This window comes from Plectropomus leopardus, chromosome 2, assembly GCF_026936395.1.
Source record: "Plectropomus leopardus strain MGB_pleo_1.0 chromosome 2, ASM2693639v1, whole genome shotgun sequence".
NCBI lineage: Eukaryota > Metazoa > Chordata > Actinopteri > Perciformes > Serranidae > Plectropomus > Plectropomus leopardus.
The window spans coordinates 33367997-33395662 of record NC_142177.1 but is presented as its reverse complement, the minus strand read 5'-3'; the positions used below and the strand labels follow the sequence as shown (position 1 = coordinate 33395662).

The 27666-nt window shown below is 38.6% G+C and overlaps 2 protein-coding genes across 3 annotated transcripts in view; one reads left to right on the top strand and one right to left on the bottom strand.

The window, feature by feature from the left end:
- The window catches only part of LOC121959677 (plexin-A2-like), a 129480-nt gene extending 117348 nt beyond the window's left edge, over positions 1-12132 (top strand). The window contains exons 27-32 of the mRNA XM_042509132.2: positions 1829-1925; positions 2514-2713; positions 4035-4204; positions 5656-5868; positions 6754-6904; positions 9423-12132. Coding sequence (XP_042365066.2) covers positions 1829-1925; positions 2514-2713; positions 4035-4204; positions 5656-5868; positions 6754-6904; positions 9423-9518 — 927 coding nt within the window. The 3' untranslated portion in view covers positions 9519-12132. The remainder of the gene's footprint in view (positions 1-1828; positions 1926-2513; positions 2714-4034; positions 4205-5655; positions 5869-6753; positions 6905-9422) is intronic.
- Positions 1-27666, bottom strand: part of ora1 (olfactory receptor class A related 1) — a 261847-nt gene that overhangs the window by 163587 nt on the left and 70594 nt on the right. For both annotated transcript variants that reach the window (XM_042509176.2, XM_088069134.1), the window contains exon 5: positions 1816-1932. The gene's annotated coding sequence lies outside the window, so the exon portion shown is untranslated. The remainder of the gene's footprint in view (positions 1-1815; positions 1933-27666) is intronic.

The window sequence follows — 27666 nt, the reverse complement described above, 5'->3', positions numbered from 1 at the left end:
ATATAAATAATTTTTATCCGGCTTTGAGTGCTGTAAACCCAGTTTTGATTACTTCACTGTTCCCTGTATTTGACCCTCACACATGAGAATTATATTCCTGTGAGGAAGAATTCTTCTTTTCTCATTGATGTGTCTTATGTGTACCCTATAGTAGAAGACTTTGAAAGTCTGACACACTTTCACATCTGAAGATAATGTGAGTTTTCAGTCACATACTGTCAGACTTTGCAAAGATTTTGCAGGGTCACTATTTGCAAGTCTACAATGAGAGTTCCTTTAAAAAAATTAATTAATAAAAAAAAAGAGAGTCCTTTTGAGATTATTTGTCCTTTTGCAAGACCAACAGAAACGAGTTTTGTTTACATTCTTCCGTCTCCCCGGAGTGTCCCTCTGTGTTTACTGTCTATCCAGTTGGCTGCTCTCTTCTTTGCGCTGAAGATAGTGCAGCTATTGGTTGTTAACATTGCTCTGCAATGCTTGCATTACAATTCTGTTTTTTCCAGTAGCATCTATGTATGTTTATGCACAAGAGCCAGACTCACTGTTCATGGGAGGCTTTTTTTAAATAAGAACTTAAAAATAAGCATCTGTAAGTACATGCGCACGCGCGCACACACAAACACACACACACACACACACAAAAAACATCTGTAAATCCACACACAAAATACATCCCCAAAGATGCATCCCCAAATCCATACACAGAAATACATCCACAAAAAGTTAAAAGGAATATTTGTGTGTCTGCTGCGATATCAAGTGAGTCATCGTGAAATTGACTTGAACTTCAGTATTATAAATGCACGAGCCAAGACAAAGAAAACTTACCTTAATAATAAACTGATTTTATCATAACATCAAGACAAGGAAAAGCCTCACTTAGGACAGCTTGGACAAAGTTTTATGACCACCTTACACCAAACGACTGAGATCACAGGCTTGCACCAACTCAAAAACTCTCTTGATTTTATTCCAAAATTAGAAATCTATCTGCAAAAGTGAAATTGCTTGAAAAATGTTTGAGTAAAGGCCAGCTCAGCATTACTGGATTCCTGTTTTAGTTTAGGAGGCATGTTAAGTCATTTTTTAAGCACTGAGGAGGGACCTATGTTTTTTATTTTGGCTTTAAGGGAGGAGCATACAATTTTATATGGTTGTATACTGTATTTATTTTACTGCCGGTGCTGGTGTTTTCTCTAAAAAATTTTGGCAATTGTCAAAGAAAAACTTTTTCTCTTTAAAGTTTTTTTATAGAAAACATGCCTTCCAAACCCGCACATGTTGTTTTTACAAAAATTACAACATTTATCACAGCCAGCAAATGCAAAAACAGAAATTACCATTGAATTTTCAATTCCCAACAGTCCTTGAACACATTATGTGTTATTATACACGACGGTGAAACAAAATTTCATGACTTTCTAAAAGTTTTCCAGGCCTTGCTATTTGCAAAAACTCATGATTTTCCCAGGTTTTTCCATGACCGTATGAACCCTGTTGTGATATGGACGAGTTTGATCATGTTTGACAGTTAAAGCTGCTGTGAATAATGCTCTGCTATCTGTATTATCTAGCTGACTATGATGGAGGACGTCTACACTCTCAATATTTACAGAATTCTTTACTTGAACTAAAAACCGGACCTTTATATGTTTATTGTATGTCTTTTGACGCAACTGGACATGAAAGCCTGTTCAAAACACAAATCCGTTATCCTTGATTTATACTTTCAACAACTTTTTGAATTGCAGCCATGATTATATCTGACCTACAGCCGCAAGCCAGCGATTCATAAAAATAATTGCCAGGCTTTACCTTTGTCTTCCAGGTGTCGGAGCGCTGTGTGGTGGCCTTGGTACCCAAACAGATGTCCTCTTTCAACATTCCTTCCTCAGCCAGCTTCCCACGCAGTATCAGCAGATATGGTCAGTTCTGTTTAAGAAAAACAAACACTTAATATTCATCCAAGTCACAGCAGTGTTGCACCATCTGTTGCTGTCACTCATCAGTCTGTTGTAGAGCACATGAAGCAGATACTGTTACACAGCACATTAAACAAAGAGATGCCGTTTTCATCCCGTCTTCTCACTTTAGCTAAACTACTGATCTAAAATGTGATTTATATCACATCTGCGAAACTACAGCTCGCACTGATCTCTCATATTAGGATTTCAAGGGATTTTTTTAACATCACATATCAAACAGGATGTCAAGAAGAGCAGAAATCATTAGGTGACAGAAATTGAGGACCAGAGGAAACATGTCTTTAGTGAATGACTGCACGTCTGCATCATTACTATGACAACCAATGAAATAATGGCAGCAAATGATTATACAGTCCAAACACACACATCCACACTGCTCACTTACAGACAACAAAGAGGACAGTCTGCTTTAAATTCAGATCTGAGAAACAAATGTGACTTTCCCTCCGGTGTCTGATAAACATGAAAATTACAAATTGCATATTTTGAAATATATGCTTTCTTTATATCTGACATTTGACCATCTAGGTGTGGACGTTCCCTTCCGCTCCACACCCACCAGCCCAGACAGCCCCCACTCCCGTGTGCCCATGCTGACCCCTGACCTGGAGAGCGGCGTCAAAGTTTGGCACTTGGTCAAGAATCACGACCACGGGGACCAGAAAGAGGGCGAGCGCGGGAGCAAGATGGTGTCTGAGATCTACCTTACGAGGCTACTCGCAACAAAGGTGCAGTATATCACAGATATTACAGTGACAGTATGTTGGGCTTAGATTTATTTATTTACTAGTGCAAAGCCCATTCAAAATGCACCTTTTGGGAACGGGCCAGTTTCTTAGCCTCCAGTATTGCTGCTTGCAGCTTTCGTGAAAATCGCTAATTTAAACAACTTCAAACTCGACACTGAGCTTCCCTGGATCTTGAGCAATAAACCATGACATGGTTGCGTCCCCTAGCGATGCTACAGTTTACATGTCATCTGCGCAGGAACATTTTATAGCCTCCATGAAGTCAAAGTTGAGCTATTTCTCAGAATAAAAGCATTCAGTCTGAAAGCTGCATGGCTGATGCTTAAAATTCTTAAGTTTGCTACAATGTAACAAAAGTGTAAATCACAGTTTCATCACATTGTAATTTAATTGTTATTTACAATATCTATTGCACGTCTGTCCGTCCTGGAAGAGGGATAACTCCTCAGTCGCTCTTCCTGAGGTTTCTTCCATTTTTTTCCCGTTTTTTTTAGGGGAGTTTTTCCTTAGTTGATGTGAAGATCTAAGGTCAGAGGGATGTTGTATGCCCTCTTGACTTGACTTGACATTATGACGTTATATCCAGTCTTTAGAAAACAATATTGATTTTATAATGTCTGCCACAATTTGATTTCGATTTTAATCAATTCAGGTAACTGCAATCAATATGATACGATATCAGTGAATATCTGATTGTCTTTTTTTGGGACATTTACCATTGCCTGGCTGGCACTAAGCCACTAGCACTGTCTGAATGTTTAGTAAGGAGGAGCATTTGGTGACACACACATGCCATGGTAATTTCAAAATAAAGTTGCTCATTAAAGATGACAATATGTATCGATGTTTTCACTTTGCATCGATTAATATTGGATCACTGATTATTAAATCGAGACATCAATCCCCTTGCAAGGTACCACCTCTGCTCTTTCTTTCTTCATCTGTTGCTGAATGTGCTGTAGCGAGCGACAGAGAGCCGGCTGTGCCCACGGTGTAACAGTTAATAGGGGTCCCCTCTCAATAAACTACACAGTGTGTACATAATGTGCTTCTAATAAATATGTCCCACAGTACTCAAGAGCTAGCACTTGACACTTGGTTGGGTCCTCAGGAATACACACGCCAAGTGTAAATTTGATTGGATAAATGGCTCTCAAGAAAAGACAGGCACACAAAGAGACAAAGACTCCCTCCATTTTAGTTATGTTTAACGATAATTTGAACATCACTGATCCCTAATTACAAAACACAACGGGAGTAAGTGTCTTCAAGTCTTAATTCTTTGTGTTGTTTTCTACAGGGCACACTGCAGAAGTTTGTGGACGACCTATTTGAGACCCTGTTCAGCACTGTGTGTCGGGGCACCGCCCTCCCTCTAGCAATCAAATACATGTTTGACTTTCTGGACGAGCAGGCCGACAGACACGGCATCCATGACATGGACGTCCGTCACACCTGGAAGAGCAACTGGTGAGAGAGAGGACTCGTTACCTGCAGTGTGACAGCAGACACATCTCACTTTCTTTAACAAACCCGCCTCAATTCCTCCGATGAAACTTTTACTCATTATTTACAGTCAAAGCTCAGGCTCCAGTAGTATTGTCAAAAATATTGATTTACTGATGTATAGCGATTCTGAATATTTGAAATGATTTGAAAATGATTTTCTGCAGTGTCGATACCATGTCGATGTTGCTCTCTCTTGTTGTTGATTACTGCAGTCATTCTGCTGTCTGTCTGAGTCATGTTACGCCTAATTATATTTAATTTAATGTCCTTAATGTCAAATTTCCCTGTGGTATAAAAAACCAAATATTTTTTAAAGTTTTATATTTGTACAAATGGGGGGAAAGTTAAATTCAAGGACTTTCAATTACTTTTCAAGCACAAAAATCTTTCCTCCAGAAGTATGTGTTACAAGAGAAACATCATAAATAGAGCAAACACTGACTACCAGGACCTAAAATTAATTAACTTATTATTAATTATTATTGTTCAGGCATGTGATTTGAAAAAGGACATAATAGCATGAAAATATACAGAGCAGAGTGTGGCGTTTCAGCCTCCTCTCTCAAGTGTTTGAGAACCCTTTGTTGACATAATTTTTTTTGTACAAATTAATTTTTTTTTCTCCAAAAAAAACCAACTTTCTTCTATGACTATAAATCATTTCTACACATTTACAAACCTGGATTTTCCCAGCAGAGTTTTGTTTGAAGGATGATTTACAAGCAAACACTCAGTGATCAAAATTTGAAAAGCTCAAAAACTCAACTTTGAAACCATAAATAACTAATCTAAGACAGTTAGACCAGTCTGATGTGACCGTTAAAGGCTAACAGAATGTTCTGGCGTTCACTTTTTTTTTTACCACTCATACAGCATCAGAAAATAATTGCAATCACAGATGTTCTCGGCTTCCAAGTTAAAAAAAAATCCTGTTATGTTTTTTATAAAATAATTCAGAATTCTGTTCTCTCAATCTTATATAAGTACGTTACAAGGACCAAGTAAAAGAATGTCTGATTTTCAAAGTATTCCAGTTCTTACATTTCTAAGTGCCAAATTGAAGGATTTTAAGCACCTCAAGCATCTAGTACAAACCCTGGACACTGACGCTGTATCATGCTGACACCGGCCCCGGGGAATATTACGGAGCTATTCATCTCTTGCAGCCATCTCTTGCCAGGATGCAGCCTTATCTAATTTATCTTAGTCTCTTGTGTTTTGTTAATCTGAACTCTTTGATTTTTCAAGCTCAAAAAGCCATTCAATAGTCATCTTAACTCCATCCTCATCTTGTTCTCATTGGTCAGAAGAAATAGGAGCATTTTGTACATGTGAAGTAATCCTATTATTTTGCATCTTGGACTAAAAATGCGTGAAATCTTTCTGTCTCTCTACTCTTTTCTTATCTGCAGCCTGCCCCTGCGCTTTTGGGTAAATGTGATCAAGAACCCCCAGTTTGTGTTTGACATCCATAAAAGCAGCATCACGGACGCCTGCCTGTCTGTGGTGGCCCAAACCTTCATGGACTCTTGCTCAACTTCTGAACACCGTCTGGGCAAAGACTCACCCTCCACCAAACTCCTCTATGCCAAGGACATACCGCATTACAAAAGCTGGGTGGAAAGGTGTGTATGTGTGTGTGTGCGTGTACACATGCAAAGACAAATGTCATTCACAAGGATAGAAAGATAATTGAAATCCCGACTGAGGACCTTTTGGTTATCATCAAGTCTTCACAGGGAGGAGGAAAATGATTGTGGGTAAAATGAGAAACATGATCTTCTTACTCAGAATTGTCTGTCATCACCTTGTCACTTTGAGAGGTTGTCGGGTATGATGATGCACCGAATATAGCGTAATATTGCCTTGATAGATCCATCATTTTGTATTTTCTGGTAGCAGCTACAATATTTGTAATGTCAATTTCAAGTTCAGAAACTATGTGAAAACACGTCTTTTTTTTATCAGCTGTACCAGGTTTTGTCAGAACTGGCAGAAGAATTTATTTACTCTCTTAATTTTTTTTACCATTTTTTACCACATTACTTTCTCATATGGTGATGTCTCATCCTTGATGCAACTTTAGGGGCAAATTAGGAGCGCTTGGTTTCATTTAACAGATCTTCCTGCTTTTCTATGGCAGAAGTCTCATGTATAAACAGGATTGCATATAATTAAGAATGCAAATCGTGGCACTAATTAATCATGCAGCTCTGATAGGGTTGAGAGTGACAGAATGAATGTGTAATCAAGTGAAAGTTTTCGTAAGCACAGCAACATAAATCAGTGCATTTGTGCACTGAAGTCATTGTGTCTAAATGACTGAACCTACGACTGACAAGTTTCCTGATTTTCCTGCCAAAACACCTTCACTTCACTGTTGTCTGTAACACTAGATATTCTTTGACTTTTCACAACAACAGACTGAGTGCAGGTGAGGAGAAATGCTCTAGTATGCATTACCGTGCCCTTGACTCTGACAGAGCGTGTGTGTGTGTGTCTCCTCTCAGGTACTACGCTGACATCAACCGCCTGCCTGCCATCAGTGATCAGGATATGAATGCCTATCTGGCTGAACAGGCTCGCCTTCACTCCAGTGAGTTCAACATGCTCAGTGCCCTCCATGAGATCTACGCTTACGTCAGCAAGTACAGCCAAGAGGTGAGGCCCAGTCGACACATTGTGACAGAGAAATGTGCTGTAGGGGTCAAGCCGGTGTGAAGGTAGCATTTTTCATATTAAAGAGAAACTTTGCAGATTTTCAGCCAGCTCTGTGTCATTGCAGTGTGTGCAGATGAACAGTGTTTGGCTTCCCATTGTGATGCAAGCACCCGTAAGTCCGCACTTAATAAGAAGCCAAATAACATTCGTGTGGACACACTGCTGTGACACAGAGCTGGTTGAAAAACAAAAGGAGGCACTTCACGTTCCACGGACAATTACCAACTGACTGCAGCTTTGCTAAAGCCTTTATCAACAGACAGACAAAATCTGGAAACAGCTGGTGGCCACAGTGGAGCATTTAGCGACTACAAAGCCAGATAATTCCCTCAAGAGTTGGAAGGGTTAAAAGGAGAGCGGAAATTGGACTTAAAATATTCATGGACACAAAATGAACTCTTAATGAATGGCAGTGTTGTTCTGTGTCTGTTGGATATGTAGAGAGGTTTTTGCTGACGAATCCGCCATAACAACTTCTTAACATTATCATGTGTCAGTTTTGTGTTTGCAGCTTATTGTGCTGCCCCCAGGTGGCCAAAAATATCTATTTATTTAGGTTTACCTACAGTGGGAACTGCTTATTGTGATCACGATACAGTGATCAACCATTTATATGGATCAAAAAGTTTGGGATGGCATAATTTCTATATAAATTCTGTTTAAATTCTTTGCTTATAGCAATCAAGTTTTCAGCTTGCAGTGTTCTTTGGGGGATTTTTTTCATACAAGACAACAAATGGAAAAGTAATTTAAAACTACCATTCATGTTCATTACTTTACTTCCACCCTGATTTTGTCAAGTGGCAACCCCTCTGCTTCCAGCTGGCTACCTGAGGCTGGTGCTGCTTGCACATTGAAATCATGACGAGAAAAAGAAAATAATTTCCTCTCAATGAAAACCGTTCCCATCGAAGCTGATTTCTGCTAGCTATAAGCCTCAAGGAGGCACATGGGGACAGCTCATGTGGTTGAAGCTGCCTTCGTCAAGTGAATTGATAATGCCTAGCCACATAAAGCCCCCTTGAGCAGGCCTTTGGTAAGGGAAAAGGCAGAAGAATTGGCAGCAAGCCTGGGAGAGGACAATTTTAGACTTACCATAGGCTGGTTTGAGCGATTTAAAAAGAGAGAGAACGTTGTTTTTAAAAAAAGTGCACGGAGGCTGACACAATAAATAGCGAATAGTAAATGGAAAAGCTGTTTGTTTTAGTACTTTCTATTTGTGTAATAAAAATGTAATAAATCTCACCTCTGCACCGCTCCTGGGTGTGGTCAGAAGTGCTCTGTTGCACCTGTAACCACACCCTATAGTCAGTGGGTTTGAATGTGAATCTGTACATCACTGCAGCAAGGTGAGAAGTTATGCCACTGTAGGTCCGCACAAAGACTGTCAGAGGGTGTTAACTTTCTCCTTAAAGGCTTATAGATTGAATACAATCATTCATTTCAGCCGACTGTCGATTAATATAATGATTGATTTTAAATAAATCAATTCAAGGAGCGGTGTGTAGGATTTGGTGACATCTAGTGGTGAGGTTGAAGATTACAAGTAGAAGGTAACCTGTGGGCTCTCTCTAGATGCAGTGTTTTGGTTTGTCCGTTCTGGGCTACTGTAGAAATATGGCTGTGCAACATGGCGGATTCGAAGGACGAGGACCCGCTGGTGATGCAGATATAAAGACCTCATACTAAGTTACTGAAAAAAATCTTGGTTTTAGGTGATAATACACTAATGAAATAATAGATTTGAATATTTTTGTTCCATTTCTACCAATAGATCACCTATAATCCTACACACTGCTCCTTTAATGGTTTTGGTCTATAAATTGTCTGAAAAAAGTGAAAACTACAATTTCTCAGAGCCCAAAGATTGTATCTCCCAACTGCATGTTTGTCAGCAACAGTCCAAAACCCAAAGATATTTGGATATGTTATTTACAAAGATATAAAACTGAGTAAAGCAGCAAATCATTGCATCTGAGAGGCTGGGACCAGCAATGGTTGGTACTTTTTGTGCTTGATTAGCTTTATTTATAACCAAGTTACATAACAGATGTTTTTGCTCATGTTTATACATATTATGCTCTGAATACTCATTAATCAAATCAGTGATGATTAATTCAAATTAAATAGCAAAAATAACAGAAATTTAACTGTAATCAGATGCAGCATGAATTTCTATATATATAAATATATATATATAGATATATATTTATATATATATATATATATATATATATATATATATATATATATATATATATGTGTGTGTGTGTGTGTGTGTGTGTATATATATATAAATATATATATATATAGATATATATACTAGTGGAAGCTGATGGTGTATTTGGTATTTGTTTGATTCATAATGGGTGTATTTATATGACTCTGATAGCTGACCGACAATAAGCCCTCGATTTCACAGTTTGTGCTCATGTGTGTTTTTCTCTCTGTGTTTTAGATCATTGAGGCACTGGAGCAGGATGAACAGGCCCAGAAGCAGAAGTTGGCTTATAAAGTGGAGCAGATCATCTCAGCCATGTCTATAGAGAGCTGAGACACACACACACACACACATGCACCAACATACATACACAAACACACACTACATACACTGAGACATACTATATCAGAGGACTTATAAACCCGTCGGCAACACACGTGGCACTCAGATGTGCACATGAAGAGTAACATTATGTATGCACATATACAATCACATATAAGCACTTACACACATTCAGATACTGATGTCCACAGAGACTTTGCAGACATAACGGACCTACTGTATAAACAAACTGACAATACACACACAAAGAGATTCATACACATGCATAAATGCACACACACAAATGTACATACACACACCGCAGCACACAGATCGTCCCAAAGCAACGACTTTTGAGTCCAATGTCATCGTTTTTTTCAGAAGAAACTCCAACAGGCAAACACCCAACTTCTAAAAACGCTCCTATAGCGAAAGAGAGCAAGAGAAAAAGGATTTGGGCCATCACGGTTGCTGAATTTGCAGCCAATTCTTTTCCGCTGGGTAATGGTTTGTCTTTGTAGTGGGTGCTTATACTAAATGTGTGTGTTTGTGTGTGTGTGTGTGTGTGTGTGTGTGTGTGTGTGTGTGGGCGCGCGCACATGTGTGTGTGTCATGGCTGGAGCTCTGAAGAGAACAGCACTTATTAAGAATGACTCAACTTGAAAAGTCACTGGAGTTGCTCAACAAAGACAGGAGCCAATTTAATGGGACGGCACATGCGGTGAGACAAGACTCAAAGTACTTTTTATATGTCAAAGATGAAGGACGCTTATTCGCACTACATATCACGGGCTTGGAGTGACATCGCCATTCGGAGTGGAGACGTGTAACTTTGTGGTGTTAAGCCTTTTCCTATTGCCTTTTAAAGGCTTAAAGAAGAGAAACACTAAAGACTCTGGCATCATTACTTTTCATCCCCCACTTGAAGCTTCCTGTCCTAAGTTTTTTTTTTTTGTTTAATGGAGAGTTTGTGAATTACAGCTCTGCCAGGGATTGAACAATACACACAAAAATTTGTAAGGTAAGTGTACAGCTCTTTAAAGGTTCTGTGCATAACTTTCAGAAAATCCTTGTTATTAGCGACTCGCTTAGGTTACAGCAAGCTCTTTGGCCGCCAAGCTAGCTGTAACTTTGCAGCGCTGCATGGATTTGCCGCTGGATGCTTCACAGCTGTTAGTCATTTTCAACCCAGCCCTGGGAGTCTGGATGAATAAGCTGGCATTATCACTCAAAAGATAATTTTGATATGATTGCTAGGCAGCAATTTTTACTGCTTTAAAAAGCAACCTAGCGTTAGCTAACATTACCAAGCTAAAACCACATTATCACAATATATTTCGCATGTCAGTGCTTCCTCTGGGATGCTGTTCACCACTGCAGGGCACTGAAACTATGACATGGGACACTGAATTTGATACATTTACCGTTTATCGGACCACAGATGAGACAATAATTAGCTAGCACACTTGGGTGTCCTTCGCTTCACTCCTGCTGCTCAGAGGAGAGTGGACGGCAGACCCAGAGACGGACCTTCAGTCAGCGGCGGTAATGACCTGAATGTAACCATCACAAAGTCAGTTTTTAAGTTACTAATCCATTCATGCATTGGCAAAAAAAAAAAAAGATTAATCTAAAAAGTTACATACAGAACCTTTAATAATACAACACTACAAAGGCATTACCTTCAAATTTAAAATATATGTGGAGATATTTCCTGAAACAATCCCTGGCTTTCTGTGCCAAATATAATAAGTCTCATGTTTCATTCATATAAAATGCTCCTGTAGAAGCGATTAATAACACATGTCATTGTAAGGAAAAGATCCCATTTAAGATAGGAAATTTTGTACAGTGATGATCTATAGACCACCAATTCAGCCATTCAAAGATAAGTGGAGACCAAATTGAACTGTAGCAGAAAGCATGATTAATGATGCTATAAATCTGATCGAGGATCAGATTAGCCAAACCTCGGCCAACAGCGCCGCTCCCCCACCCTCCCCCGTCTCATCAGTCATTGTTTACATTCAGCGTGATACTTGAAAATGCACCGAGTGTACGAGACATTAAGAACACCTGCTGCTCCTGTGAAGTAATCTGCTTGGATTAAGTTAGATGAAGGCTCTGATGCCTCACTGATTTCCCCAATAAATCCACTTTCAACATAACCTGGAAATTAAACGCAGGAAACGAGCTGGAAGGATTTCTCACCCCTGGAGACATTTGAGCTGTGGGTGCTGGAAGAGCGTCGGCAGCTCACTATGAAGACGGTGTTCCTAATATTTTGTCTACAGAGTGGAAATATGATGTAACGTGTTTGGATCAGCAGCTGGTCCTTGTAAAGTTAATTCATTTAGTATGGAAGCAAATAAGAGACTATTTGTAATTTAAGAGCCACTGAGTACTTAATATTGAAATTTAAACACCACTGAATGTCATAGCATTAAAATATTTTACTTTGAATTTATATGTTCTGAATATCAACACTTTGAAAGGAAAATATGAAATGTATGGATTTTTCAATTTCAAAAGCTGCTTTTTGATTTTTTTTCTTTTTTTTAGTGTAAACTAATTCAGATCCAAAATAGATTCAAGTTTCAGAATAAAGTAAAAAAAAAAAAAAAAAGATGATGCAGGTTGCTCAAATTTGATTGGTCAGATCTACAAATTCAAGTTGATAAAAATCCAAACATCAGACAAAATTCACTGGTCAAAACATTCAGGCTTGATTGCCTATGTTGTCCTGGGTAGCCTTGATGATGCTCTTTGTTTTTTTTCAACCTGAATTTGACCAACTGACATCATATTATTCGTGGTAGTAGTATGGAAATTCTGAAACTTGAATTTTGGATCTGAAATTGTGAACATTGACAAAAAAATTAGTTTTTGAAATTGCAAATCAAGAAATTTCAAAGAGGTAAAATCAGAACGAATCCATGGTTTCCAAAATACTTGTGCCTCTTTTTTGCTTCCATAATTAAACGTCTGTCTTTTGCTTCACGGTGCCGTCTTCGCGTTAAATCCTGACTGTTCTCAACTTTCAGCATATATAATTCACACGTTTTAATTTTGCATTCATGTGTACATCTCACCTGAGTGCTTGTTTTCTCCTTGCTGCTGTATTTATAGAGTGCCATATCTAAACTTTGAAATGATTATCATGCTGAAAAATTCAGTTTGAGGCATCGCGTTGATTCAGGGTTTTAGTTTTGTTTGTTTCACCCGTTGCAATGCTGAAAGATGAACTTCTTTCTGGGCTTGAGGCTGTTTCATCGTCTGTCTATCGGTGTCATTCTGGAGCGCTGCTCTTTCTGCCATTTCAGTATCAGTGGGGTTATTGTACTCCCCACAGGACCTTTACTCATGCTAATCTAGAAGAGCAAGATAAGATAATATAAATAATAAATACATTTCCTGTAAAGTGTTGAAATATGACAGAGAACTCATCTGTTTCATGTGTGGTTTGATGATGATAATTTATAAATGTGTTGTGCAATAAACTGTCAGACGTTTGAACTGTAACGTTTTTTAAACTATATATTATTGTATAAATACTGTACATAAAGAAACACTCCTATTTTGCAAGCAAAAGATTCACTTTGTACTGTTGTTATACATTAAATGCGCAGCTGATGAAAATGATTTTCACGTGGTTTCCTTTGTGATGATCATAATTCCTCCATATTTATTAGCGCTGATTACAAACATAAAGCCCTGGTCGATAAAAATCTCATTCATCATTGACATTCATATGAAAAGTGCATTTCTATTTCAGTCCATGAAGCGTTCTCTAATTATACTGAAATATTTAAACAATAAAAAAAGAGAGAAGAAGAAAGAAGAATCATGATATGAGTCATAATTAATGGCCTCTGGTTTTCTATGTTTTGTGTTGTTTTTTTAAGCCAAAATGCTCTTTGAGATGGCGTCATTGCCAATCCATTTTGAAACCTGCCACACACACGACTGGATAATCAATTCTTATTATGTTAGTGGAGCGCTAGCATTCTAATTTGACACTAAAACTATTACTGTGTTTTCATTAAAGGGCTCTAAAAGCCAAGACGGTGATGTCAGAGATCAACCAAAATCCCAAGGGTACGTCTATCATTCAGCTTTGTACGTCTAAATTTACATAACTGTTGGATACATACACAAATGACATTAGCCGGCCCCACACAAGCTGTGTGCCGGCTTTGTGTCAATTCATTATCTGACACAATAACACAATAGTTACCCGGGATAGTTACAACATCACTGATACTACATTTGTATATGATTTTTAGCATTTTAACATTTCAGCACCATCAGCTTTTAAAGACATACTAAGCCAGATTTAAAAAATACAAAGTATGTTCTTCTTTAATGTGTTAGAACTACAATTACGGTGATTAGTTACGGTAGTGCATATACAATGCAGGATTTTGTGTAAATTTATAGACTTGCACAGAAGTAATCCCTCTCAATCATCACTTTTAAACTCACTAGAACTGTGTGTGCTCTCTGCCGGTGTTTTCTTATTTTCTTTTTACTTTGTGTTGTTCTGGACAGTTGTGTGTAGCCCTCAGCCAATAACAACGTGAAAGTGAAGTTCGAAGTTCATGAAAAGCAAGGGACCAGACAGAAGCAGCACACATCCAGGAGAAAGCTCCGAAAAATAATCGTCACAGTGCTGAAAAAGCGCAGATATAGAGCGGCGAAACACCAAATGGACATAGCTCATTCCGAAATGAGAGTGAAGGTTTGCTTTTAGTTTGACTTTCCCTCTACATAAGTGCATTATTCTCATTTTAGTTACAGTTGTAAATGGGGGAACTCAGGTATTAATATTTAATTTCAATTTTTTTAAGTAAAACACCTATCATAATGCCTGTTTGAAAAGATGTTAAAAATGTGACATTTTAACATGAATTGAGATCATATTTTGGGACAATTTAGTATAGTATATAAGTATAATTGCTTAAAAAAATAAGATTTATATTTGTTGAGAAAATGACACACAATGTACCTTTTGGCAGACATTCAGCAATGTGATTGTTGGGTTTACATGTATGTCTGTTGGATTGCTCTGCAGTGCTACACAAGGGACGGGGCTGTATTTCCACAATATATAGCTAAAACTTTCAGTCTGGTGTCCACAGAAGAAGCACCAAAAGAACAATAACTTCAAGATTGTTTTTCTTCCTCAAAAAAAATATGCTCTTAACCTCATATCAGGAAGTAACATGATTTGTGGGAAATATAGTTCTGAATTTTGTCAAATATAGCCAATAATTTTGACAGTGGCATAAACTATTTATTGCACAGTCTTGTCTGCCAGACTTTTATATACAGCTGTTTTGAAAAACCAAATAAGTTTTGGAGGGAAAAGTAATCCCGAGCAAACAAGCCTATTAACTAGGGCTGGATCATCATTTGGATGAAATGAATCTTTAGTACATATAATAGGAGTATAATCAGAGTAAAATATGTCAAAAGTAAAATCCTCATTTGGTTAGCTGTGTTCAATCTCTTGATCTTGTGATCAGAGATTATCTGAAGCTCAATGTGAACTTGTTCTGTTAATATCTTTCTAATAAATAATAAATATAGCAACTTCTGGTCAACCCATATCACTTTCAGGCTTCACATTACAACTTCTAGTTATGTCTCATCTATTTTTGGCTTCACTCCCACCCACTTCAAGTTTAAACTCGACCCATTCTGTAGATTCAAATACAGAAATGTAGTTGGTTGAACAGATACAGATTCAGATAATGGTGTATTCGCTTATCCCTTCTTTTAACATAATGATGAAATACTGCAAATAAACATATCTGGCAAGTTGCAAAAATGTTGATACTGGACTTCAGCAAAATTTTCACTGACCACATATTTCAGTTGTTTTTAGCCAATATGGGCAATCTTACAATACAGTATCCACTCCTATTGTCTAGATGATGATGATGATGATAATAATGATTTTTATCATAATTATTATTATTATCATTGTTATTATAATTAGTAGTAGTAGTAGTAGTACTAGTATTTAAAATTAGTTTTTTTAAACTGACATTTAACCAAAATAAAAAAAACTTCTTTTTACCCCAACCAGAAGGGGTGTAAAAATCACCGGTTTCATCACAATACAAAATTATATTGATGTTTTGGACAACAAATGATATTTGCCGATATTACAAAGTCTAGCACGATACTATTTCGATTTCATTTTAGGAACCTGCGATCAATATTGGCTGATATTATATGCTCAATTAACACAGTCGGTTACAGAAGAAGCTGCCACCCCTTTCTTTGCTTTTGGCCAGAAAAGATAAAAAACAACATAAATAATTGGAAATGATTCAAACTGGTTCATTCTGTTTGATAACGCTCTCTGCAAAAAAAATTATTTCAATTTAAATCATGATCTTTTGTCCTAAGACTTCAGCGCTATCTGACATGAGGACAAACCTCTTCAAACATCCTCAAAATGTGGATTAACAACAAGACCGTCTCACAACAGTATAAAACTCAATCATAACTGTTAAGGATCACTGACAAAACAACTGTCTTTTGTAGGTCACATTACCCCCACATATACAACATGCTAATGTTATTAGCATAAGCCCATGGCATTTCACATTGCACGAATTAGCTTAGCGGCTACTGGACTTCTCCTCTACTCATAACTTAAACCAGTTTAGTATTATTTTTGCTTTGACTTACTCACTGCTGGTTTAAGTCCCTGCATGTCCCGACCGAACAGCACTGATGAGTTTCAGTCTTAAATGCACATTTTTTCAGTCAACATTGTTGAAATAGAGCAGCTAAAGTAACGTTAGCAAGAAGTCAGTTAGGTGGCCCAGCAGGAACTTCCCGTTCGTTTACATATGACGTGCGCTGTCTGTTGACTCGCAGTTTCTCCAAAAAACGAAACATCTCCGATGATTTATTCCTGTGTAAACAGCGTTATCCTCATTATCTTTCTCTCAGCTGCTCGCCATCATCTGCTGGACGCTGTGTGATGTGACACACTTTCAAAATAAGGGCGCGCCTGAAGGAGGATGATATGGATCGGTTTACACTTTGCATCGATGTTACATGATCGTTGCTCATTTAATTGATAATCCATGCGATCGATGCATCATTACTACCCTACAAAGCAGTGTGCTTTCGTTGTCTAAATCTAACCACAGACAGCAATCTGGTCACAAACCGGGGATTTGGGGAAATGTAGTCTTTCATTGGCTACAAGTAACGTTGTTTTCGAGCATAATCCAGCAATGATTGTCAGCATAGCATAATTATAAAAATATTTTAGTGAAATATATTGTTACAGAAATGCAATTTCTAGGAGACGGGGAGACACAGCAAATCTGATGTTTGCAAATGCCGTAAACAGCACCGTTTAAACACACCTTGTCTGGCGAGAATAGCACTTTTGATATCAAAGAGGACTTGAGCTTTGCAAAACAACAAAGAAATATCCTGAAGAAATTTAGCTTCCCTTTGAATTTTATAAAAACACACAACACCGTGTGATGAACAGCCTCTCGGAATGAAGAATAGTTTGCGCTGCCGTCATACTGTGACAGTATGCAGTATGGCAGGTGAGCTGCATATAGGGGCTCCTGAGCACTTGCCATAAGGAGCCAGAATTCATTATTCATGTTTAACCCTCGGGGCTCTGGGCAAGCAGAGCATAGGAGGGGGGAGGGGGAGGAGGAGGAGGACGGCTGCATGAACATCCAGGCCTCCCAACCTATACCTGTCAGATCCAGGTGGGGGTGTCATCAGCATATCGAAGGGTCCTGTGTACACCTGCCAGGCTCTAACCCCTCGTCTTTCCTCTCTTCTCACGTTGCTTGTCAGAGTGCCTACACTCAGCAGCCAGCGAATCCAACTCATTTACTTCACCCACACACTCACACACACTAGAAGGAGGATCATTAGGACTCAAACCTCCTCTACTGACAGCTGAGCGAGCCGCAGGATATCTTTCTGATAGACTGTGTGGTTGGATGGAAGCAAACAGGTTTAGGGAGCTGCTCCAACCATTGGAAACGCATTATTCTCCCGTAAATTCCTGACAGTTATCGTAATATCTCAATCATGCTTTGGTCCATGATTGATGACACCATATTGTAACGTGCAGTAAAATGACGGTGCAAAACTTCATTGCTGTGAAATCAATGGTATAACAGATCCTTCTCCTGCTGCTAAGAGTATTTGATACGGGGGAAAATGGACGTTCTGCACAGGCCGCAGATCTTGAAGAATAATTCACACTATGGCTCATACTGTGGAAAGAATGAATGCTGAATGGTTAAAAAAAAAAAAAAAGAGGCCTTGGACTTTCTACGCACCTTGAACAGCCCAGCAGAGTTTTTTCAATAGTCAATGGACAAGGCTTTGCTTCAATGTCCTTAAGCACAGAGTGGTGAGTGGCGCGAGCTTTGTTATCATATCATTACATGCATTAAACAAGAAGGTCACTCAGAGTGCACAAACCTCCACTAATACCAGAAGCCCCTTCTCGCAATGTGTGTTCTCCTTGTGTATCCGCCCTATGATTCAGATCTGCACCATAATCTATTGGGCTGTTCTTTGGCCCATACTTCTTTGAGTTTGAATGAAAATAAGGCCTGTGCTTTTTCTGTAATCCTGCTGACAATCAAGACAACGAGACAAACAAACCGAGCCCGAAACAGCACCTCTTTGGCATAGTTCATAATACATCTATTTAGTAACAAGGCTGGACACTACAGGGTGACACGGGGTGGGTTATCTTATCCCATCCGACTTACAAACGTAGGTCATGTACCAAATACAAAAATACAGTGAAAATAGCTTGACATCAAACAGAACCTGACCAAAAGCTTGTATATGTACAGTATATATACAGTGTGTCTATCTATCCATCCATCCATCCATCCATCCATCCATCCATCCATCCATCAGCTCCTCCAGGATGGTGAGATGCCGCAATCACAACAATTGACGCATATTATTTGAATCCTTGGGAATTCTGGGCCACCTTGCAAATTTGTCCCGCAGCATTTCCGCAAATTTGACCAACGATTGTAGTTTCTTGAGTTTCACCAATCATAGCAGTCCCCCACAAACTCACTTCCTTGTTATTGGTTCTAAATGAACATATGTGCAACACAAAAATTAGCAATCATTTTTACCAACAAAAATTATTGCTAAAGGCCAAGGAAATTCCCCTAATGTACTGCAAAAAAAAAGGCAAAACTGTTTGCCCCGTGCTAAACATTGTGGTGGAATGCAAAGGACATCGACTGACAAACACTTTTCTACCACAAAACATACCAGGAGAATGACTGAAATCTGTGGACTACGGATAAGACAAATCAACATGAGAGAATCTGTTGAATCAACATCTACTGCACATGCTGAAAGGGTCAAGGCGAGTTAAATAGCAGATAGAATAAATCACAAACTCATGAATGAATAAAAAATGAATTACACAAATTGAAAATTGCAACTATTTTTTGACATTTTGACTCGCTCCAAAGGTTTCACAGCAAAAAAAAACAACAAAAAAAACAAAACAAAAAAAAAACAAAAACACGCCTTTAAAACACTGCAACATGCATCATTTTTTTTTTAATTTAGAAAAACTGCCATGAAATCAGGATCAGGCATTTTTGGCTGCAGCCATTACAAAAAAAAAGCCTATGACATCTTGGAGGGACCAACACATATACAGCATATGATGATGAGGGGTGTTGCTAAAGTCAGTAGCGATGTAATGACTGTGGAGTGTTGTGCAGGATTGCCTGATAACTGCGCACACATACATCTTTTGATATACGGTATACAGATGCTTTTCTTTAGGGGTCGTGGTTTCTTTCAGCTGGGAAGAAAACAAGCAGCCACTATCAGCAGGTACAGATACCAAATGTGTCATACTTTTGTTTTTCCCTTCCATAGTGTACACTCCCACTACAAGCCTCAAATTCCCTGAAGCCCGCCTGGAACGCAGCCTCTGGGCTATTGAGGTCTGCGAGCATCAGACTCCTGCTGCTTTAATTAAATGCACAGTGCATTATCACAGTGCACACAATCAAACAGGCACTGATATGTTTGTTCTTGCCAAGGACAAAAGACAGCTGTCCAAACCAGGAACAAAAAAATCCCTGATGACCGTATAGAAATAAATCTCTAATGACCACAGCTCAGCCTCTATCAGGAACAACTTGTATCAGGATTTATTGGATGAGGTAATCCATGACGGCATGTTATTTCCCCAGTTTGCTGGTAATTTCTCTTTTGTCCACTAGCAACGACACAGTCACTTGCAGACTGTGGTCATAACTGTCCTCATTACTCACTGACTAACACCAATAGCTGGATTCTTTAAACGCATGCAGGTAGAAATGCTTTCAGTTCTGCAAAAACATTCGCTATGGAATGACATATTTGGGGTTTATTGATGCACTGATGAAGGTAATGTCCAGCAGGTTGATCTGGACAGCACATCAGTCTAGTGGTGCCATCTTCTGGCCAAAGTTATTATCACAAGCTTGAATTTGAAAAAGGCCGACAGAGAGAGGAGCATATTTTCCATCTGTAAAATTGTTTTGGTCTCATTCATAACTGGCTGTGATTAAAAATTGATAATATACCTTCATTTAGTTACTTAGAAATAATTTATTTTATGGCAAACCTGGAGGCAAACATTTGAGGCACTGTTAATCTTGTGATTATTTTGGGTAAATATCTCATTCATACGTGTAAGTGGAAAGGTTGGAAAGGTTTATAAATTACTTTGCCAAAACAAGTGCTATAAAAGCAGTTTTGTTTCAGCTGCCGTCACACTAGGGAACAAGAATTGCACAAAATTGCACATTGCGCAAGATCATTTTGGAGACTGTATTTATTATTTATTTATTCATAGGTTTTTAAGATTTTGATCAGTGATGGGGCACTTTAGTTGTTTTATCTTTTATTTTCTTACCATTTTTTATCCTATATGTTGTCTTAAACTGTGTTAACGGATGCCTTCCACTTCATACTGCAAACCAAATCTACCTACAGGGAAAAATAAAGTAACCTGAATCTTAACTACTTCAAGCTGCTAAAACATATGGAAAAAATAGTAAAGCCAAAAACTGTATACATGTGTATCCAGGTCCTTGCTCTTCTAATGTCTCCTATCTTGCTCTTTTGTGCTCCTTATTTGTTTCCCTTATTGTTTCTCCAATGTGTTTTTTTTATTGCCCTTCTGTTTAAAATTTAATTATATCTTTTGATTTTTCTTCCAATATATTGCTACCATTACTCTTTTTAATTTCTTTCTTTTTGTACCTTTGTATTGTGTCACATTGTAGCATTATTTCCACCATTACTGTTAATCTCTATATTTTGTATTTGTTTATGTATTCCTTGATTTGGTCTGTATATTTTCTTGTATTGAATAAAGTTTTAAAAAAATAAAAATTAAAAAAAGAGAGAAGAGTATTCTTTATTCATTCATGTCGAGGATAAACTGGGATGAAGAGAGAAAAATCATGTGAGAGGCTGTGAAAATGTGATGCAGGGAGAGGTCAAAGGGTAAGCATGTGTCTGTGACAAAAACTGCCTGTTTTAGCACTGCTGCCCGAGGGTGTGTGTGTGTGTGTGTGTGTGTGTGTTTCTGTACAACATATGCAGAGCCATGCGGTGGTCCTGTAGGTCATGACACAGTCCCAAAGACTGAGGAGAACCCACACCGGGGACGCCCTTGAAGCACATTTTGTTTTGGGAAGAAGTGACTTCATCAACACAGCACTTCCTTTCCTTCGAATTTCTTTTGTCTCCTTCCCGCTCACTCCCAGGGAAGAGACCTTAGCTGCCAAGCCCGGAGAGGTAACGGTCAGCATGTGCTGCAGTTTGAATTTAAATCCCCTCCCACTACTCCTCCTCCACCTCCGCCCAAACCTTCCCTCTCTTTCCCTCCTTCTCAGCGTCTCTCTCTCTCTCTTGAGAAATCACTTCAAGACAGGCTCCCCTCCTATGTAGCCAATCGGTGAGCTTTGTGGGATTTGTGGCACGCATTTTCAAAGTGCCATGAAATGTGTGCATGTGTTTTTCTGCGATTGTTTGTGTCCACATGCACAAATATATTAACAGAAATTGAATTAAGGAAAAAAAATGTCCTCAGAATTACTTTAGCAGAGCATGTCATTTGCTTTTTGTCTGTTCCTCAAGTCAAAACAGAACCATGAAGCTCTGAAGTTATTTTGGTAATTATGAACGAGTGGCAAAGAATTTCCCTTCCCACAAAAGATCGTCACATTAGGAGAGTCGCCTTTTTACAACTTCCTGTTCAACGCTCTGCCTGGGGCTTACAAATAATCCTCTTCTGGTGAACTCTTGCTCTCAGACAGAATAAACAGCCGACACTGATGGTGCTGCAAAACATTTTGAAGATTTACATCTCAAACCAAGCCATAAAGAACTCACTGTCTCTCTCAGATACTGAACTTACATTTGTCTCATAAAGCTTTAAATTCTTTTAAATTCTGGAAAATTTAAAAAATAAACCTTCTGAAAATATAATCCAAGACATATTCTGCTAATTAGCTCTCTAGTTGTGAGAGAGCTGCCATTTAAAGTAGCCGACTGGTTCGCCAGCCAAGCCTCAGTGATCCTCAGGGTGTCCAATTAGCAGCTTAAACTTCCAATATCACTAAATACGGTTTCTTGGATAAAACACCAGTGATCTACTGCCAAAAAGCACATCCAAAAAGTAAAATATTGTAGTTTTAAATATTTCTGTACTTTAACCAAATGCACTAAATTGCCATCACATATGCTGGAGTCTAACCGCTGTCCTGGAGAAGCTGGTTGTTGTGCACATCTGTTTTGAAGATTCAGTTGGTAACTTTTTGTCAGTTTGTCATATTTCTGTGACTGTCTTCTTCAGTGAGACATGAGAGAAATAATGAAAAAACAAATCTGTGGTTTTCAAATGCTGCTCGTTGTTGATGGGTTTCTAAATTCTAGCTTCTAACTCTCTAGAATCACACAATGTGATCAGCTGAAACTTCTCCCGCAATGTTTTCATTGTTAGGAGGTTTTATCAGAAGATGAATGTCTCTCCCTCTCAAAAACAAACATACCAGGTGATTTAAACCTTTAAAAAAATCACTTTAATGATATAAACCGGTGGATTTCAGATGCTGCTCCCTGTTGATGGGCTTCTGACTAAACTGGTCGACGCAAAAAAAGCAAACAGGCCTATCTGGAATCAGTGTTTGGTTTGTCCACTCTGGGCTACTGTAGAAACATGGTGGAGATCATGGCTCAATCTCAATAAATGAGGACCTGCTCTCTCTGTGGATATAAATGGTTTGTTTTCAGGTTACAAAAACACAATGATTCTTATTTTTAGGTGATTATACACTAAAGAAAACTTATTTTAGAATTGTATTAGAATATAATCAATTTCTGCCAGTATATTCCCAAAGTCCACTACACTCGACCTTTAATGAGAATGTTGTGGGTGGTGCTTTGTTTCAGCTCGACTGTTTCCAACAGGGCAGCTGGGTTGCAAATTTGTTCATTTTAGCTACACAGGCATTGCAGTATCAAAATCGTGATTCATATTTGATCAGCGCGGTTCACGAGCTTTTAAGACTCCTCTGCTCTGATTGGTTGTTTTTTGTTCACACACAGTGGCTTCTTGCAAATGCCATTATGAGAACTATGACGAGGAGCATGACTTTTTTCATATTATCTGTCTTATGTACTACTGTCATGACAAAAAAAAATATTACTTTTAAGTTACCGACTACAGCTTAAATGGCCCCTGCTCTCAGAAAACCACTTTCAACATCAATGTGTCTTTTTCAGCAGTCTGTCCTCAAAGCTAATGATGGTAGTGATATGTTAGTCAGGGTTATTTAAAAGCCCGTACCAAACCAGCCCATTATGAGAACCAATATACCCCACCCAAATTATAAAGTAATTGATTAATTAAAGACCTGAACCCTACGTGCAAACTTGCAAATCAGAGGCAAACTTTTCTGGAAATGACAATCGCTAATGACAACCTACTTGCTGCTGGCTCTATTCTATGTCATTTCCAGGATATATCAAAATATAAAATATGCATTTTATGCCTGAAAAGTTTAAATGCAGGAAGACATCAAGAACTCACCCATTTTTTAAGTGGTTGCATTTTAGTGTGATCTTGAACACACAGCTGATATTCTCCCTGGTTTGTTTGCTTCACGTAACTGAGGTGCTGATGTCAGGCCTATATATTAGCAGAGGAAAGTGTTTTTTCTAGACATTATGACTAGAGAGATTTAAATAAATCCAACCTCAACAGAAAAATCAAAAATCAAATAATGGAAAGCCTGAGCGCAGCAGCGCTGATGATAAAGCTGCTTGCTGTGTGTGAGTGACAGAGAGGATTATTACTCAGTCCTGAAAGTTATTAATAACTTATTTAGAATGCTGCCTTGTCACTTTTTGACGCGCCTGCCCAAAACCCATCATATTTCTAACAAGCTTACCCAAACCGCGGGTCAAGCCGTGGGATCCGCGGGCTGTGGGTCGACCCGCGTATCACTAAATGACAGACAATAAGCTTTGTTTTGTTGTTTTGTGTTTGAGATCAGAAACAGATGTGCATGAGTGAATTCTCATGCTTTGACTGCACAAAAGAAGAGGAAAAAAAATAAATAAAAAAGAAAGCATGCATGCAAGTAAAAAGAATAGCATGTTCACAAAATGTTTGGCAACAGCACAGGATTTTTGTGGTCTTTAAAGTATAGGGTAAAGCTAAAGGGGACTCCTCGTGAGAAAGCAGAAGCACAAAAGCACAACACTTGTCTTTTGATATTGAATCTGGTTTCTTAAATCCTCCTGAGACACTCCATCATACATTTCAGAAACATGTAACACACATGCTCCGATGTGTATACACACAACGCATGGAGGCGAAAAGACGCAAAACCCTCAAATCTGGTTGAGACACACTTGTAAGCTAAACCAGAAAACACACTGCTGTCAGGAATAATCTACAACACCGGCAGATATATGATGAGTGCAACATGCTGTTGCTGAAGAAACAGTGCAGCGGCTAAAAGGAAAATGGGGGATATGTTTTTAAATTCCATAAGATGCAACAGATGTGCAGAACAGTCAATATACTATAAACAAATAAAGCCACTTGAAGCTGGGTCTATAGGCTCTAAATCACAGGACGCCGGCGGTAGAAATGTTTTCCAGATTCATTTTCTGTTAGGTTGTAGGGAGAATGCCCGCGCTGTCTGTGCTGGTTTCCTGCTGTGTAACCATGACGAGCTACTCTGTGACACTTTACACCAAACGCTGTCACACAGGAGGACAGATTTCCTTACCTCCATCCTCTTTTGTTCAGTGACTAAGTGCAAAGGAGCTCTGACTGTATTCCCACACAAAGTTTCATTATTACTGAACCTAATTTACAATGCCGGGAAAAGCAAGAATCAATGTAGAATGAAAACACACATTTCCTTCACTGGAAGGAAAACTCCACCTCCCAAATGATAATTTGTATATCAGTTACTCAAATCGTGTTACACTGAATTTTTGAAGAAAACTTTGTTATTGAATCCAACAATGGAGAAAATACTTGAAGTCATTAGGGTCCTCATTACACAGCAGCAAAACTTTAAAAAATCATCCGTTTACAAACTCTCACACAACCTGTGCAGAATAATCCAAGTCTCATTTATCCAGCTGTACACTCAGTACTTCCCAAACATGAGATTTTACTAAAACCACAAAGCCAGTCTCCATTGACAAAAAAAAGTAATTTTACCTCTCTGAACACTGCAGCTGTTCAACATGTTCAATCGGCATCGGAGACGGCGTTGGACACAGCGGACACAACGCCTACTGAGTCACAAGCTTTGACCTGTGTTCATCAGTGTCAGGGTTTTTGGATTCTTCGTTCACTGCAGGCATGCGAGAAAGACAAATTTTTTTTTACAAATTCAACTAGGAGTCGACTGATATTGGTTTTTCAGGACTGATACCGATTATGAGTACTTAATGAGACCGATAACAGATATTTGGAACCAATATGCATTTACGATAAAATTGAAAATCTTTCTGTCAATACTTAGAATTTGAAATATAACAAACTCCAACACAAAACTTTGTTTAAATGCCTTTAACAAATGTTCAATCAAAACTGAAACTTTCAACAACATATACAACAAGTTCCCAGCAACTTTTTTTTTAAAATAAAGTCAAGTAAAAATTTAAATGAAAAATGACTGAAAAACATAGCTCCTTGAGTTTTTACAAAGTAAAAGCTCTTCCCATGCTGACACCTTCTTTTCACTTTTTATTTTATTATTTTTTTCTGCGATTATTAAAATAAAACGCAGACACAGATAATCAGCAAAATGCCAAATATCGGCCCTGATAATTGTCCAGGCCAATAATCTGTCGACCCCTGGATTCAACGTAGCATTAGGTGAATAACTGATATACAAATGGTTATTTGTGGGGTAAAGTATTACTTTAAGTCACAAAATCTAAGTAAAAATAAAGGTACTACGCTTTCTGCAATAATGAAAGAAAAAGAGGCATGAGGGAAAATACACCAAAGAAAAAGAAAGTGAAATTGCCAGTGTTTGTCCTGCTGCCTTTTGCCGCCTTGCTACCATCTGACAGGAAGCTGTGATTCACGAGGCCTCAAGTAGCAGAAATACTTAACAAGCTAACAGTCTAATGAATGTTTTACTGGGGTGACATGACTGCTGCTGTCCAGCTGTGGCTGCTGTAATGGGCACGCCACTGATTATTCTCTTCAGGTTTTCGGCAAAGCTCATCTTGAGTCACAGTGAGGGGCCAATTGCCCACCTCAACGCCCTACTGTTTGAGCTGAATGTTTGATAGGGGTCTGGCAAGAAGGAGGAGGGGGTAACTGGGAGGAAATGGGGTGATGTGGGGGAAGGATGGGGCCAAAACAGGGACAGGGGAGACTACAGGCACTGGGACTGGTATCAAATTACACGAGCATTTCTCAAGTATGTACGATGAGGCTGTGTTTCAGTTTACTCTTCTTGACTCGCTGTTGTTGGGACTTTTTTTCTCTGTCTCCGAGGGAGGGGCTGTTTTTTTTTTTTTTTAACAACTCACTTAGCATACCTTCACCAGTGTTTCCAGATGTGTGTTTTACAAAGAGCATGAGAACAGCTAGCAAAAAAGCAAAGATCCCCAAATTGCAGAGGCAGGGGGGGCGGGGGGCTTTTGGGACTCCATAGAAGTGTAAAGGTATCCTGTGGTGTCTTCACTTGGGACTGTTGATTGATGGCCCAGCTGACTGGTGGGGGCTCGGGGCCACTGAAATGGATTAATACCATTAGCATAACAGTGGATCGCGCTTTTTGTTTCCAGTATGATATTCTGCTCCGCGGTCTATCTCCATAAGCCTATTAAGGACCGGAGTGTCACCCTATTGTGAGCTATCACCTTTCATTGTGGAGTGGATTACCACTCCCGTCCAGACAGGGTTCACAGCTCAAGGAAGGACAAAATAATGATCGCCAAAACTTAGTCTGTAGTGCAACAACACACACAACACACACACTGTAGCCAAATCATGGTAAATTTAGTGTAGTAGTGTAAGTATAGGTCTAGGGGGTCATATATAGTGGGTATTAATAGTTAGATGTTTGTTTGTTGTTTCTTTTTATTGTCAAATATTGATGTGGGTTACTTTATTGATGATAGTACTGTAGAACAATGGAAGTACCATAACACTTTTTTAGAAATATAGTAGTTTTTGAGCACCATGATGATATTTGTGGGGGCTATTTTTATTTTTATTTAAGAGAAGTCATGATCTGCCCAATAGCCACAACTCAATGATGAAATATCTTTAATTTTAAATCTCCCATTTGAATAATTAGAGCTTGCTCCTGTGAGGTGTTTTGTTGTTGTTGTGGTTGGGACGTGTTTTGATTTTTTGCTTTTTTTTTTTGTGAGTATGTGATGTCATGTATCAGATGTTGCGTTTGGTGTGGACCCCATAAAGAGCAGTTGCAGCATTGGCTAAAACTAATAGGGAACCTAATAAATGAAATGTAAGTATAAACATTGAGTGGCATTTGAAGAATGCTGCACTTAAATTTTTTTTTGAAATACACAACATCCCAACAAGACC